General features: G+C 39.9%; 1 protein-coding gene across 2 annotated transcripts; it reads left to right on the top strand.

Moving 5' to 3' along the window:
* Positions 1-564: 564 nt before the first annotated feature.
* On the top strand, positions 565-17,041 carry tead3a (TEA domain family member 3 a). Of its 2 annotated transcripts, XM_084015993.1 has the most exons (14): positions 565-732; positions 7,698-7,940; positions 11,532-11,596; positions 11,826-11,888; positions 11,997-12,059; positions 13,102-13,113; positions 13,520-13,630; positions 13,795-13,838; positions 13,939-14,000; positions 14,090-14,223; positions 14,315-14,485; positions 14,591-14,731; positions 14,862-15,014; positions 15,154-17,041. In XM_084015993.1, the coding sequence occupies exons 2-14, from the start codon at positions 7,934-7,936 to the stop codon at positions 15,265-15,267; spliced, it is 1,140 nt and encodes a 379-aa protein (XP_083872119.1). In that variant the 5' UTR covers positions 565-732; positions 7,698-7,933; the 3' UTR covers positions 15,268-17,041. The 2 variants fall into 2 exon arrangements, with proteins under 2 accessions (XP_083872119.1, XP_083872120.1); XM_084015994.1 differs by lacking the exon at positions 13,102-13,113.
* The last annotated feature ends 369 nt before the right edge of the window (positions 17,042-17,410 follow it).

The following is a 17,410-nucleotide window of genomic DNA, read 5'->3' as shown; positions in this document are numbered from 1 at the left end:
AAAACATTTAAATGTGCAGCTATCTAGGGTTCATAGACTGATACAGGACCTGCTGATTGTAATGGCTTTTGGGGGATTTGGGATATTACTATTGGGAATTATTTTCGTAGGCAAGATTTGGTGCATAGAAATTGGATGAAACATGTTAAATACATTAAATATGCGCAATACAATCAGTCAGAAACTTTCAGATATGTTGCCACAACTTCAATCCAGGGCCTCAAGATTAGATTATAAACCAAGACCCACTCGAAGACCCTTTATCATCTCAGGTGACATTGTGTTTGATCATATTTCCAAACATATGTTCAGGTATATGGCCCGTAGGCCAGTAAAAGATGATCGTCGGGGGGTCTGACATGTAACCGGAGCTGAAATGATCCGAAACCAGGACCACAGTATCAAGCCTATATGTTGTGAAAGAGAACAATACAATCAAAACTCGCAGCTTTCCCCGTCTCTTCCACCAGGAGTCGAGTATCATGGGAGGAGTTTGCGTTGGGACACCCAAAACTTTTGCGTGTGCGCGTGTTTCGACGCCACGCCTCTGTGCGTTTTCCTCCGTGCGTTGATTTCATACCATACTCATACTTGGCATTCCGCCTTTTTCTGTCAAACAGTTATTTTTACCGAGGAAATACTCGTGAATCCCAAAGCAAAAGTGCTGTAGAAACAGCAGTGTAGGGGCCGGACGCGGTGCGGGCAGCAGCGGGGCAGGATAGCCGTTGTAAGGTGAGTGCGCTCGCACATAGTTCTTTGTTGTGTGCTGCAACTTTCATGCCGCCGTAGCTGCTTCGCTTCGTGTGTGCTTGAAGTTTTGGGATATTTGACATATTTCGCATTTTCCCGCTGCCGCTTTGCTGAATCAGGGCCTACTTTGTTTAGCAGGGAGTTCCTCGTTTATTCACTCAGCCTCCCGTCGCTATAATTGCTGTGACTTTTCTGGCGTCCCTCGGACTTAGTTTGGAGTTTTTTGAGGTATTATTAGCCCGCAAGCTAACCAGCTAGCATACCAGCTCGAGTGTCTTATCAGTGCCGTGTCTGTGAAATATCCACTGAAATCTAAAACACGACACCGCTTCTTACACTTTAAAGTGTCTCTATGGAGTTTTAACAACTACTGGGCCTAGTTACATATAAGTTTTGTCATACTTTCGTTCAAAGGCAGGCAGATTTCTGCCAACTCACAGTTGGCTAAAAGGCTCCCAGCCGTCGAGTGTGATTTATTTCCCCTCTGAGCTACATGTTAGCAGATGGAATTCGTTTCTTGTTATTGTAAATGTCACCAACGTGTGAGACTGGTCTTTCGGGTTCAACGGAAGACAGAGGAGTAAAAACACTCGGTATCAATGAGTGGATGAGCCAGAATTTCCTCCAGCTCAATGCAAACAAGACAGAAGTCATTGTTTAGGTCCCAGAGATGCAAGGTTGGGGGTCAGACTTAATGACACTAAAAACTACAACCCAAGTCAGAAGTCTTGGTATCGTTATAAAGACTAGTATTAAATCAGCCACCTTAAAAACAGCAAGAATGAAGGGTTTTCTGTTTAAACAGGTTGATTACTGCAGCTTTCTCATACATTGGAAAGAGAGAATATCTATTTCTCCTGATTGTTTTATTGTTTTTAAATCACACTTTTGCTGTTTTTATTCGATTTTAATGTCACTTTTACTGTTTTTATTTCTAATTTAAATGTCTGCTATTTATCTGCCTCTGTAAAGCACTTTGAATTGCCTTGTGTGGATGGTACTATACAAATACATTTGCCTCCCCTTGCCTAAAGTCTGCGTGGTTCGCTGTCCAAAACCTACAACGGTCTGTAATAGTAATAGTGGTCGTCAGCTGAGGTGGCCATGTAAATCTCAAAGTTCTATGATGAGATCTGGGTTGGATAATCATAATGTCACTGTTCCCATTGGAGCAGCAGGCAGGCCATAATGTGCATGTGTCTTGTCTGTGTTTGCTGAGCTCATAGCTTTATTTAGCTCAATGCTCAACTGGCTTCTCGGTGCGCTGAACAGCTGACCTTTTTGCCACTGGGGACTATATTGTAACTGACAGGGCCACATATGCCTTCAGTGCATAATTTCCTAACTTTGCACCATCACAACTCTGGTAAACTGTAGCGATGATGTGTCAGGTTATATTCTTAATAGGATGGCAGCAAAGTATGGAAATTACCATTGATAATACAACTAAGAAGGGTGTATTTGATGTTGCATTATATAATCCCTATTTATCAAATCCCTAAATGTACAGTACCTTATCACATAGCAGCAGTTTCCAGGGTTTTAGATTGTGACCCCCTAGAATTAAACAATTGTATATCTGTGACCTATCATTTCATGTTTAAGTCAAAGTTTGGATTTGGAATTTCCCTGTTGAAATTTCAAACTTCCGACTCCAAGCGTTCCAGGTGTGCTACGCCGAACAAACACATAAAACATGGCTGACCAATTTTTTGTTTGCATTTCCCCCAATTACCTCTGTGCTTAACTTTCAGAGATGTTGAACCAAAACCAGCTACCTAGTAATGTGGTAGCATCAATTATTTTAATTGTAGGTAAATATACTTAACATTGCCCTTTTTGTTGATGGGTTTCAATTTACATGCTTCAATGGGCACTGCCATTGTGTAATGTCAGACAACTGTTTTTTAATCCCCCGGCAATTGTGCCGAGCTTTGCAGAATTGAGATAATAGCTAAATCGTGGAATTAAAATTCAATTCAAAATGTACCCACACTGCGCTACTATATTTACAGCTATAAAATGATTGTTAACGTCACACTCATCATCACACACCAGCTTTCTCTTGCAGTACACTGGTGGAAACCCTGGCTGAGTATTCCAGGCAAACACAGCTTACAACTTTGTAGCTAAACCAAGATACTTGTTTGGAAAGTGGCTACATGTGTCACAATATACACAACATAATGGCTGCTTGTTCTCCACGGTCAGGGTAAGATGGGGATATGCTTTGTGCATACACTGCAGCTGGCAGTAAATGGCAGATTGAATCTGTTCTGCTCGTCAGTTATCATTGCAGCTGGGCGACTTGCTTGGCACTTCAATTACAGCACCCCTGCACACAAGGCACTGGTCTTGTCAGGTAATTTGTTAATGATCTGTTAACAAGATCAAAGATAAAAATGATCATCCCCAGAAAATCAACAGTACAAACTTTAAATAGCCCATATGTAATTTTTCGGGTCCTACAATTTGTTAAATACATTAACAGCTTGAAAGGGAGTCCTTCCCTCACGTGAATGAGCCCAAGACCTGGGCCGACTGGACCGAGGGCTGGGAGGCAGGGTTAAAGGAAACACTAGTGGGTTTGCTCAACAGGCCCATGGATGCAGAATATTGCCAGAAGATCTGGGTAATTTGAGCTGAGTAGGTGAAAGTATGTAGAACATGGCAAGAAAATGTAAACATCATTTGATCATCTTGTGACCCCTGAGATTTAGCTACACACTGGTTGTTGTATGTATGATTACACCCCAAACATCTACCCCTCTGCAGACTTAAAAGCAGTAAAGCTTTCAAGTCCCCTTGAATGTCGCAATCTTGTTTCGGGCATTGCTCTTTTTCGAACCATCTCACCAGGTCCTGTCTGATTGTTATGGCAACAGAACAGTCCCATCAGCAGTGATTGAAACTGGGAAGGCCTTGTGAAGTGTGTCCAATAAGCCCACCACAGCAGGGGAAGCTCTTGCAACCACACTGATCCTCTGTGGTTGTTCTGTGGCAGAGACCACACTCTGGAAAACATTACACCAGGCAGCATTCATGTTGCATATGTGTGCCTGTGTTTGAGGAGACTTGGAGCATCTTCAACAATAACAAAAGAATGTGTAATTTCCTCATGTGGCCTAAAGTTGCTGGCGTCTGTGAAGTTCATATGGCTCAAGTACTGCCTTTTAAAGTAGTTTTGTCTAGGACGGGTAGCGAAAGTAAAATGTCTATGTGGTCTCGCAATCACTGACTGGTGTAACCTTAATAGCCGGACCAATTGGTAGTGTCTTCATTGACCTTGGCCAGTGTCTGTAAATTTACAAGCTCTTAATGTTTTGCCATTTTGCTTGTCAGGTCTTTAAGCTCCGAATGCCAGGGCTATTAATACACCCTGCGCCCATGGATGCTGTAAACAACTTCTGATGAATCTGATCTCACTCTTGGTGAAGTGTTGAGATATTTGGAGTCCAAGAAATTTGTCGCCATTTTTGGCAGCCGCAAAGTCCATCCATCGCCATGTGTTTGATGTAAATTAGAAAGACAAAGTGCGGAACCACTGACCTGCCTGTCATTGGGCCTCATTCATAAAACACACCGGTTTCATTTTGCTTTGAGTACATGTACAAATTAAGAATTAAGAAAAACGTTTTCAGTCCTGATTTAGTGATACCTGTGGTTTGGTTACCGTCTGACATCGACTACCGATATGTTACCAGTGTTTAATTAAAAAAGTTGTGTGCCTCACTTTATGGACATTACTGAGCTCACTCTTTTTTGATGTAAGGCCACATCACACCTTCTCAATGCAGCAAAGGAATACAACTTCCAGTGAAAAAAAATTATATTTTATGAACGTAGAATTGAAGTGAATAGAATAGCAGGGCTCCTGAGTGCAACCATTTTGCAAAAATCAGTGAAGTTCACATTAATTTACTGCAAAGAATACGGCCAGAGCCTGGCTGTGAATTCTGCCCCTCCCTGCAGCATCTCAGCGTCAGGCAGCCACAAACCGAAGCAGTGAGGAGTCAGAAATGATAATAACATTAAATAATATCATCATATATAATAATAATAATATATGATATCATCGTATATAAGATATAATATCACCAAAGAGGAGCATTTCAAGTTTACATCTTAACGTGTTAAGAAATTACCAGTGTATGGGCACTATAAAGAAAAACTATAATAGGTGTATTATTGTGTTGCCATAAGGTGCAGTGAAAAAAATTGGGTGCACCTAAATGATGTGCTGGTGCACCTAAATGGAAAAAGTTAAGGGCACCAGTTCGACCAATGGAAAAAGTTTGTCTGGAGCCCTGGATAGGACCCAATGTCCCAATACCTAATATATACAATATATCAAGCCATCCGTGCCAGTTTCTCCCTGGTATCGGTGCTTCGCTATTAAGAACTTCAGTGGGATTCAGTTATATTCTGTTTATTTCTGTTATTTATAAAAGGTATCTAGGTAAAAACAGTTTTGCGTGGTCATCACAGCAAATAATAATAGTAAAGCTCTCTTTAATGTCATGACATTAAAGGGAAAAAGTTAGGGTGTCTTTAATAAGGCCTTTATGTCATTTGCATGGTTACATACTAGATCTTCTATCATAATGTAAGTCATTTCAGATTTCGATAAAGATTAAAGATAAAGGTTTTCAGGTAATTCAATAAATACATACTTAACATAACCACATAGTAAAAACTATTTTATATACTCCAGTGTGTATTAAATACTTGGCAAATGAAAAGTACTGAGTATGCATGTCTGTATGAATGCGTACAGTGAAATCAGATTGAGACCGTAGTTTGATTTAACTGCATTCCCATAAGCAGAGTTCTTGGGTGTAGGCAGGTGTGGCGAATAACTAAGAATGAATGAAGAAAATCCTGCATAACTGCTGTTGGATACGCAGAATTCATTTTAACCGACACCTGAGTTCCATGTGAACTATTTGGACCATTCAGTACACATTATGTCTATTATATAGACAGAGGAATCCCCGTCCTGAAATGTACGCACTATTGTATTCTGGGGTAATGGAGCTTAAAAGTTGGAGACGCTTGTGACTGGAAGGTTGACAATTGAAGCCAGTTTGTTAATTGACTTGAACTGATTACTGACTAACTGACTAATGTAAAGTGTGATCTAAAAAAAAATCATTATCTTTAAATGACTTTGAAAAACGATAAATTACTATATAATTACAGCCCCACCCTACTACAGATGCAACTAATGATACTTTTATTTATTACTTAATCTGCCTTTAATTTCTTAATTCATTTTTTTTCTATTAAATGCCTGAAAATAGTGAAAATATTCACACCATATCACATTTTTTGTGTCTTTTGCAATGCAGGTTTTTTTATGCCACTGTTTCGATTCATCCAAATTTCAGAAAGTCTGATCAAATCAAAAGTTATTGAACGTAATTATATCACTTGTCACCAGCAGTGATGTAATTACTTTTGCGCCTACAATCAAAAGATTTTGTTGGAGATCATTTTGACTCTGTCTCATCATTGATGATCAACCAGTGCAACGAAGCTCAACAATGCACATGTTAATAACATGCTTCTTTGGCGCCACCCATAGGAAATGCGACCACACAGTATAGCACACTTGGAATAACGAGCACATCTCCGGTGTGTAGATTTCAGTGTGGATTTATTATAGTAAAAACCATGATAATCAGGATTTTTGTTAATATATGCCTTGCCTTGGTGTGCAAGGTTAGAATGCAAAAACTCATTGAATATCCTGGATTTTAGTGGAATTATTTTTGTGAAAAGACCCTGATTTGTATTTTTCTTTCTTTTTTTTTTACACTAGGACTAGCTGAAGGCTTTAGCCTCAGCCTTGTAGACCTTCATGTATGTAGCTGCCATGTGCACATCGAAGACCCCTTTGACAGGGCTCTGGTTTTTAAAATAGTAAAATAAAACATCGAAAAATGGAGCTAACATTAGCTCAATTAGGCAACTAACTACAGTTAAAATCCGCCAGTCAAAGTTGTCATTTCTAATATAAATAAACATACGCAGGCTAAATAAAAGTATGAACTCTGCCACTGTTAGACACCGTAGGAGAATGGATAGTTTGACAGGCATAGCAACAGTAATTAATAGAATGTCAAGTTTTGGTGTTAAGGTACAATAGGGAAGGGTAAGAAAATGCAGAAAATAACATTAGCTTTTTAAATGATAAACCTTTTAATAGTTTTATGGTTGTTCATTGGCCATAATTCTCACTTGACCCCCTAAAAATAAACATAACAAAATAAATCACGGAAATGTCTATAATGTAAATGTAACCCAATTCCTCCCATGGATCAAAAAAGTATTTCTGATTCTTTAATCGACACTCACCTGTTGATAATCTCCGAGGGCTGTAATTTATACGATTCACTTTGGCACAACAGATGGACTAAATTGCTTATGGGAAGTCGTATTGTGGTGGTGTGAATGGTCTTCAATCGAGTGTGGTCACATATACACATCCATGAACACTATAGCAGCAGTTTTTGCTGTGGCTCAGTCTGAATCTGCAGTGGGAGACTGCCTGAACACTGTGGGTCAAAGGACGTCTCGTTTTGTTACGCTAATTGACATTTGGGTCATGCTGTCATAATTAACATTTTTGAGGTATGTTCACAGATGCGCTCTACTTCAGTTCAACAGTATCCGCATACAGTTTTGACACAAATCATGGATCATTGAGCTTGATTAACTCGACAAAACCAACGGGCATGCTATAGCTGACAACAGCTGGTGCGATGCCAAGCGTTCCAGGTAAAACTCGTGCTCTAGGATTTCTATTCAATATGTATGAGTAGTAGACACAAAAAGCAGTTTGGTCACAGGGCATACCAACACAACGAACGTCCCGACATTTCCGATATGAATATGTGTACCGTTACACCCCTAAGAAATATCTTGCCCTGTGTGTGTTCTAGGTGTGTTGTGGTCAGGAGCCGTCATCATTGCGTCGGAGTGGAGTTGCCGTGGCAGCCCTGACGGGGCGCAGGAGGAGGGTGGCGATGGAGAAGGAGTGGGCGATGGGGCCGACCGTGGATTGGACGGCGACCCCGAGGGAGTCTGGAGTCCAGACATTGAGCAGAGCTTTCATGAAGCTCTGGCCATCTACCCTCCCTGCGGCAGAAGAAAGATCATACTTTCAGATGAGGGGAAGATGTATGGTGAGGACCAGGAAACATAATGATTTTCATCCATCTAGCCAGCCGATCCATCTTTATTTATAGTGATGACATAATATATCTAACCCATTGGAGCACTGTGAGTAGGGAATGAGACTTCCAAGGTAATCCACAGCATGGAACCGTACAGCAGATTTAAAATCAGGAAAAAGAGCAGTACAATGGGCGATTTAAATTGAGATTTAAAAAAAAAAACATTGTTCTTCATAACCGTTTATTGTACAAGGCTTGTGTGTTAATAAGAGTCCTTGTCTGCAAGGTGTTAGAACTGGGAGAAATAATCCATTCTATAATGCATCGAGATGCTCTGTTGAACGATTCTGCATCGATGCCGTATAGTTTATAATCGATGATTCATTTTATTTAATTATTTTTTGGGGGGTGCAATCTTTCCACATTTTATATAAGTAATGTTATACATCAACTGTCTCATACAAAAAGGAATTGATTTAAAAGATTTGAAGTAAAAAATCGCATTATATTTTAATCCAAAATAGAGATGCATCGAGAATCGTTGGTGACTGACGTTTCCCACCACTACAAGATGTACAGTGGCACATTAGGAAACTATTAACTATAATGGCCAAATTGCACCTTCTACCAGTTTTACATTACAAAGAAAGATATAAAACTGAAACCTTTTATTCTGTATATGCTTTGGTTTTCAAAGGAAGTTCAGCAAAGGCCACTGATCACTTTGGAAGTGTTCACATGTAAAACATGTATTGAAGAAACATTCTAGTAGTTCTTATTCTAGTTCCTTGTCATTCAGAGACCATGCAAAGATGCATAAATATGCAAATGCATGTGTAATTATTTATGGGGTCACAATAAATGCATTTTAACAGTATTCTATACATTCCTGGGCAAAATCATTACTTTGGACCCCAAAAGTCTGCCGATCACTCTTTCAGTTCAGTTTTTTCTTTCTTTTCATTTGGCTTGGGTGCGGTGACACACTTATAATGGTAGGGAAACTCAGATTTTATCAATTGAATCCAGATTAAGAGAAATTCGATGAAATTGCCTTTTTGAGATTTTACCATTGTCATTTCCGCATTGTGGAAATCACAGGGCCCTAGGTCAAAGGTTAGAGCAGGTTGAAATTTCAGGTCAGTTTATGAAGAAGTTGCTTGACTGCTCATTCCCCTGGGCGCTAATGCTTTTAAGACTAATGGCATGGATAACCACTGTTGTAGTGGTCATTTGTAGAAGGATCTCTTCGGGACGCTGCCTGCCAGTAGAGCTTTGTTGTATTTTGACAATTTCTTCCTACCTTATTGAAGGCCTTGGCTAGTACCCAGCATTCCTAGCTTTTTCCTTTTTTCTTTTTGGCTGCGGGTTGACATTCCAGCCAGCAGCAGCCTGTGTTATGCATCCGTGTATGTATGAGTGTGTGTTGTGAGGGAAACAAGATATGTGATCCCATGCGACAGAAAGGGAAAGTTTGTTGCAAAGTTGCAGCAGAATTTTTCTCCTTTTGTGGAAGTGTGGGCTCACTATGTTGACCACCCCCAGCTCCATGGCTGGAGTCTTGTAGTGTGAATTAGGCAAGCATGGATAGTCCCACTGGTACACAGATTCAGATGTTGGAAAGCTACACTGACAGTGAACATAATCCTCAAGCTCACATAAACCCACTGGCCTCTCATTGTCAAACGTTTGAGTCACTGCCTTTTTGACACGGTGAATACCCCGTTTTGTTTCACATGGGTTGTGAAAGTTAATTACTAAATACAAAACGTTTCAGTCTATTGTGCAGCAAATAGGCATATTTGTACAGATTTATAAACTGAAGTCCTTTTCAAACGTGAAGTCAAAACTTGGTTGTGCATTAATGTGTTACCGTTCATGTCTGAAAGTAGCTAAAGTGGACGTACGGTCAAGTATTTAGAACCCTTTAGTGCTCATTTCACTTAACGTGCAGCTGTTTAAACCAGGAAAATATGTATTAAATGATATGTTTGCTGCTGCATAAAGGTGTATTCATTACATTTTGTTAGGAAAGCAATGTTTAAGTCAAGCCTGCGTAAAAGAAACCTCCCAGCCACTTCCACACAGTGAGTCAACCATCTTATTAATCAGAAATGGAATGGTTGGATTGGGGCCTCCTTTGATTTATGTGGCAGATAAGGGAGGAAATGGAGAGATACATCTACATGTTAAGCAAGGTGAAGGATTTTTGAACAAGTATCGTTACTTGCAAAAGAACTTAATTTTTCAATGTATAATGTTTCCTAACCGATCTTCAAATTTGCCTTCTGTTTTTGTTTCAAGGGGTTTAATAATAATGCATTTTATTTAAGGGTGCCTTTCTGAACACTCAGGAAAATTACAGTTAAAACACGCAAAAAATAATAGATCAAATGAAATTAAACAAAAAAATACATATATAATATGCACATTTAAACAAATGGGACACCTGAGCTTACTTTTGGCCATATATTTGGAGTAGTGGCAGGCTGCAGGGAAGTGATGTGTCCCGTTTGGGGAATTGAAGCAGACTGCCTGGTCTGAGTCAGACCCATCTGTTGATTTTGGGGAATTCTGTGTTCTGGTAACTCCAGAGCTGATGTGACTCAGCCTGAGCTGACCTAAGTCTCGACAGCATCGCACCACTTCCCAGAAAGAAGGATTGTGATGTCGATGTTAGTGCATGTGTGATTAAATTATTAAAGCTGTGGAAGCAGCCTGTAAGGCTTCGTTTGGTTACCTTCATCTTTTGCCTCTCTTTAATTCTGACATCTGCCGCTGGCTAACTAGTGAGTGTCTCACCAGTTACAATTAGAGACAAGCAGGTCATCAGGTCTAGGTGGGAGCTGGGGGGAAGCAGAGGGAAAAAAGTGCTGACCATGCAGTCTGTGATGACCACATTTTGGAAGCCTGTTAGCCATATGATGACCTCCCGTCTCTTATTCCCTCCATTCCCGCCACTTGTCCATCTGCTTTGGAGCTCTGCCATTGATTGAGGCAAAATGTGAATCTAAATGAACACACACTGTCCTTAATGAGAATAACTTTCACAGCCACAGAAGAGACATATTCTGCTGGCTTCATTTCAAATGGGATGGAAAAACCTCCCATATCTGTCTTCGTCTTTGTTTGCCTCATACAAAGATTAACAACCGAAATAAAATACCAGTTAAAAATCATTCATGTCAGTGTAACGACTAGACTATAAAACATGATGGACTCATGTTCTTATTAGGTTTGTTCTGATTGTACACAAGAAGTGTGGTTTGCTGTGTTGCAGTAGACTTGAAACGTAGAGCTGTGATAAAGCATCCAGTCCTTTAGGTTCCTATTTGTTTCAGTGAACAAATGAGTGGTTACACAAGCAGTTAGTGTTATAATTAAAAACCAGCAGGCCTCGTTTGTGAACGCACCACAGACAGAAACTACATTCCGATTCTAGCCAATGTTAGACCACCATAAATAATTATAGGGCCCTCCATTCCTACATGCAGATAATGAAACGGAGAGATAATTAAGTAGCAGCCATGTTGAACATGGCATGAACATGTGTCTGATAGGTGCTCTGTTCTGATTTTATTCTAATATTCTCAATTTTAGGTCGAAATGAGCTGATAGCTCGCTATATCAAGCTGCGAACAGGGAAGACGCGCACACGCAAACAGGTATGCACAGTGATTATTTAAAACAAAAATATTTACATGTGTCTTTATGTGTGTCCCACATGTCTTTATGTGGGATTTGCTAAGCATCTCCAAATGTGATTTAAATATGATGTTGTATATGTTAATCTTGTTAAATTGATAAAAATATTATTATGGAACTATGACTATTTAAATGTGGAAAATCACCATGTGAATGTGTTTTTTCATGGGGGTAACCCTGCCTTCATAGGTGTCTAGTCACATTCAGGTTCTGGCACGTAAGAGGGTACGAGAATACCAGACCAGCATCAAGGTGGGTTCCCACTGGATCATCTCTCCCTTCCCTCTGTAGTCATATCCCCTTTTCTTTTTCCTTTCCTTTTTCCTCCCATCCTCTGTCCTTCGTCCTGTCTTTCGTCAGGTCTCTAGTCACCTGCAAGTCTTGGCCAAGAGAAAGTCTCGTGAGATTCAGTCTAAGCTCAAGGTACACACGCTCACTGACTTTATCATGCTAGCTGCTTCGCTCTGCATGTTGCCCAAATCCAACCTAACATTAAATCATCATTGATGTCTTTGTCAGAGCTTTATATATTATATATATATATATATATATATAAAACACCTCAATGAAGTATACATTGAGTTTAAAAATAGTTTAGTTGCATGATGTATAATGCCATCATTAGGGGCTGTGAGGTCATGTCAGTTAATGGCTATGAAACATGGCAGGCTCAGGCTTTGCAAACTCCATATATTTTCAAACATTGCTTTCTGTGTGTTTGACGCTGTCCAGCATTGCTCGTTGTAAAGTCAGATTTGTTGAATGCATTAGTGTATGTTAATATGTGGGAAAGAGGTTTTAGTTGTAATGCATGGCAGTAATGTTGAGCTGTTTACTTGGTTCAAGAGGCTTGTGGCTGTGGACAGATGACTGTTAGATTCAGTAGCTGACTAAGCATGTGCATGGCTCTAGTAATATAGTAATACATAAATGCTTACATACACTCAGACATGCAGGGAGTTTTTAAAGTGTCAGTCATCCACGTGCACATGTGATGAATTTCAGTTTTCTCTTTTTTTAAATAATTTCTGATCTCCACATTCTCACTCTTAAGTCATTTTTCTCAGTCCTTAATACAATTTCCATTTAAGCCGTTTTCTTGTGGTATTTCATGCACTGTCATAAACGTTTTGTAACACAATTTTTGCACCAAAGGCATTTAACTCTGCACTCTAATGTACATTTGGAGAACATGTTCAGATGTCATGCTATTATATTTCCTGGTCTAAATGTCAGCACTCAGCTTTAACACAGCACAGATAAATAGGATGTAGCATGTCCTATCACTGTAAGATTTCTTTTTTAGCTGAGTGTGAGTGTGTTTAACAGGTTAGGGGACGAGTCATTTCAAAGAGGTATATTTATTGAGGAAGGTGTTTTTCCTCACTTCCTAATAGTGAATCTGTCACCTGCTGTTGTTTTGAATGTACTAAAGTTGATTAATAACGTGTCTTCTTTGCCGTAGGCCATGAACTTGGTAAGTTTTGATTATACAACTACAATCTTGTGCTTCAGGCTTTTTGCTTCGTGGTTGGCACCGCATAACTGCTAGTCCACAATAAAGTTCTACTGCCAGAAATCCTGTCCAAACCTCCTTTGTTTTTAGTGGCTTTAGTTAAATTCTGGTGATGGTCCATTTAGTTGTCCTAGCCTGCTAGCTTGGTACGCCTCCTGCTTTGGCATCCCCTATATCTGCTTTGCACTCTGTCCTGTCTTCCCTCATAGTAACTGCATCGTGCTGAAGTACTGTATAATATTTTGCCTGGCTTGCTGTCTAAACTGGCCTTAAAGGTTGGCTTAACTTTGGAACATTAACCTACATTTTACTGCATTTTTTAGATGTGAGTGTTATCATTGTTTATTACCGTTTCTCTCTCATGCAGGACCAGGTATCCAAAGACAAGGCATTGCAGACGGTAGCCAACCTATCATCAGCTCAGATTGTGTCTGCTAGTGTAATGAAACCCCAAACTCCGTTCCCTCCACCAGTCAGAGTGAGACAGACAAAGACACACACACACACACACACACACACACACACACACACACACACACACACACACGCACACACACAGACACACATCTGTTCTTTTCTACCCTCTGGGTAAAACTCTGAGTAATACTATCTGCCCCATTTCTCCTCTCTCCTTTTGTTTAGTTTTGGCCCGGCCCTCTGCCAGGACAGCCTGGACATTCTCAGGAGTAAGTATCACTGGCAAATTAGCTGGTTTTGTTGTTTACAATCTTATGCTTATGCTGGTAAATATGCTTATTTTTGTGTTACTATTTGTCCTTTTTGCAGCATCAAGCCCTTTGCACAGCCACCCTACACTACACTACCAGCCCCTGTCCCTGCACCTATCAGTAAGTGTAAACGCAAACTCGCTGGTTTTAGTAATCAACAATGATTATTGGTATGTTAATTGCAATTTTCTGGTTTGAATGTTTGGCAGGCTACGAGCCCCTGCCCCCTCCACGCCCTGCAGCTGTAGCAGCTCCTGTATGGCAAGACAGAACCATTGCCTCAGCAAAACTACGGCTACTGGAATACTCTGCATTCATGGAGATTCAGAGAGACAGGGAGACGGTACACACATCCAGACATCCATTTATATAATACAACCATTTGAATATTCTTTCCTGTGTTTTTCTTATCACTTCTCCTTCCTTCTCTACAGTATAAACACCTTTTTGTACTCATTGGCCCATCGAACCCGGGCTACAACGACCCCGTACTGGAGTCCATAGACGTGAGGCAGATTTACGACAAGTTCTCTGAGAAGAAAGGAGGCCTGAAGGAGCTCTATGAAAAAGGGCCACACAATGCATTCTTCCTTGTCAAGTTCTGGGTCAGTACACAAAACCCCTTTTTAGAGATGGTCTTGGTGTTTCTGTCTTTGGTATTGACTTCCTCTCACTTTCACTCTCGTTCCATCTTTGTGTGCTGGTTTCAGGCGGACCTGAGCAGCGACATCGAGGAGGGCTCTGGTGTGTTCTACGGCGTGAGCAGCCAGTACAGTGGAACCGAAAACATCACCATCAGTGTCTCAACAAAGGTCTGCTCCTTTGGCAAACAGGTGGTCGAGAAGGTTGAGGTGAGAAGATGATGTCGCCCCCCCCCCCCCCCCCCCCTCTTTTTTTTGTTTTTGTTAGTACACATAAATGATTTCATATCCAATCACACGGTTTAATTGTGATGTGTATGTGTGGATCCTTCCCATACAGACAGAATATGCACACATGGAAGGGGGGAAGTATGTGTTCCGCATCCATCGCTCACCCATGTGTGAATATATGATCAACTTCATCCACAAGCTCAAACACCTGCCAGAGAAATACATGATGAACAGTGTACTGGAGAACTTCACCATCCTACAAGTATGTGTGTGTGTGTGTGTGTGTGTGTGTGTCCTGTATTACTTCATCTACATCTGTATCTATGGATTGGTGTTTGTTCACATTTTTGTATTAAATCCAGACCTCCACCATGTGTTTGTCTTTCCCCTCTGTCTTGAAGGTGGTGTCCAACAGAGAAACTCAGGAGACTCTGCTCTGCATCGCCTTTGTGTTTGAAGTGTCCACCAGTGAACACGGAGCACAGTACCATGTGTATCGACTAGTTAACGACTAGCAGCACATCACGTGCATGCAGAGACTCTTCCCAGACGTTTTGATACATACAGCATAAATACAGGGCATACAGCTCAAACACACAGACCCCCCCCCCCCCCCCCCTACTCTAACACACACTTGTTTTAACAGACCAACAGTCACACTGTAGTCACACCTGTTTATTTTCATGTGTATGCATTTCCATAGCTGCAAACTGTGCACACATTTCTAAACATCACATGGCAAACATGAAATTGAAAATTCATTCATATAGATTTTGACCAAAAGATGGTGTAATTATCAGTAATTCAATGATTTATTCAGTCACATAAATGTCTCACCTGGTAACACTGATCTATCGGTGTCTGGCTCTAAATATCACGGTTGATTATATATTTTCACTTTAATTAGACATTTAATTCACAAACAATTGATTAAAAAAACGGCAAAAATAGCTAAATTAAATGAAATTAAGTTTCATATGTGATATTCTTTCATCATACATTTAATACAATAACAATAGGTGTGGGGCACTAAAACAGGGAGTTTTCCAGGCATATGTATTCATGTCACAGGTGTGACTGATGTGGGACGAGTTTGAATACAGATTGGCTATCAAATAATTTAATCAGTGTTAATGTAACTCTTCCACAATTACTGTTTCCTTTACAGTTTGTAGTATCGCTGTAAGTTAGGAATTGATTGAACCTATAATGGTGTATCCTCTTTCACTGCTCAGTGTGAAGAAATCTATAGTTGGTTAAATCAAAATGTTTAGGATCATACGATAGAAAGAGTGTTGCTCTTCCCAGAATGCTAAACACTACATGGAAAGGCGTGAAAGGCGTATTTATATTTGAAACACATTTGTCAAAGTGTTCGGTGTATTTGCTGTTCAAAGGTTTCCAGTAGCTCAGCGTGTGGACGGAAAGATCCTTTGATTAAAGGTCAAGGAGGTGTTTAAGTTAGACTCACTTGTCTTTGGAAACAAAACAGTTCACAAACAGTTTCAGATTCAGTTCAGCATTTTGAATGAAAGAATTATGTTTTGCTGTTCATTTACACAATACTGTTTTTACTTTGACTGTGTGGGCTCGCTGCAGTATTTCTACCTCCACGTGAGTTGGGATAAGAATGTGCTTTGGTTCGTAAAAAGCCTTAACCTGAGGAGCACTGATGTATAGGACGTGTACACTACACTTGTAATGGTACTGTTTATAAGCCAAAACAAGGTAAATAGACTCGTTTTTGTAAAGATAAACTATCTTTTTTGTATTTTACAGCACAGCTAAAAGTGTTACTCTAAACATCAGAAACGATTGGTGTTTTGGTTGTATCTTTTTGGTGTATGCAAAATGATGTATGGTACAGACCACACTAAGGTCACCCACAGTGCACTGGGGTAGATTTTTATCTGATGACACTAACAAATTATCCAGCTTACACTTGCTTTTTTTCTGTTTCGTTCTATATAATGTTTTTGGTTTCTGGTACATGTTGCTACCAGCATTTTTTTATATAGAAAAAGTGATTTGACTGTTACGCCCTCTACCGGCAGGATTATGTTTAACCATGTGGATGGTGGCAAGGATTTGTCTCGATCATGAAAGTCAACGCCGGCTGGTTCAGTTTTAAGTAAACACATTCACTGTGTGCTCAGCCAAAATGTTAATTTGTTTATTTGTTTCCCATTCTGGTTAGCTGTGCTCCATCAATCCATTGGTCAAGTCTGCTCAGTGAATTAAGTCGGTGCCCTCAAACTGTACCAATAAAATCACATGGGGTTTGCAGAATGGTGTAGTCATGAGTCTTCATTGTATCACGTGAGAGGAAATCACTAACATCTGAACATCTTGTACATTTTTACTGTAAAGGGAAATATATGCATCATAGGCTCGAGTATTTAACTGTCAAGTAATAATACAAGTTTGGCATTGAATGCTTGGTGTTATTGTTTGCGTCAGATTAAAGAGTAAGGAAAGACATTTTTACATGAATCTTAACTAATATTCAGGGGAATATCTGTTAAAGGGATTTTGTAGGAAAACATTGGTTTATACTCTTTAAAATAAGTTGCTGGGAGATTTTCATCATACTCAAACTTTAATTATTTATAGGCACCACAATCAAATGGTAATATACACTTTTGTCATTCCAGATCA

This window comes from Eutrigla gurnardus (genome assembly GCF_963514095.1).
Source record: "Eutrigla gurnardus genome assembly, chromosome: 8".
In the NCBI taxonomy this organism is placed as follows: Eukaryota; Metazoa; Chordata; class Actinopteri; order Perciformes; family Triglidae; genus Eutrigla; species Eutrigla gurnardus.
This window is presented reverse-complemented; position numbering and strand designations above follow the sequence as displayed.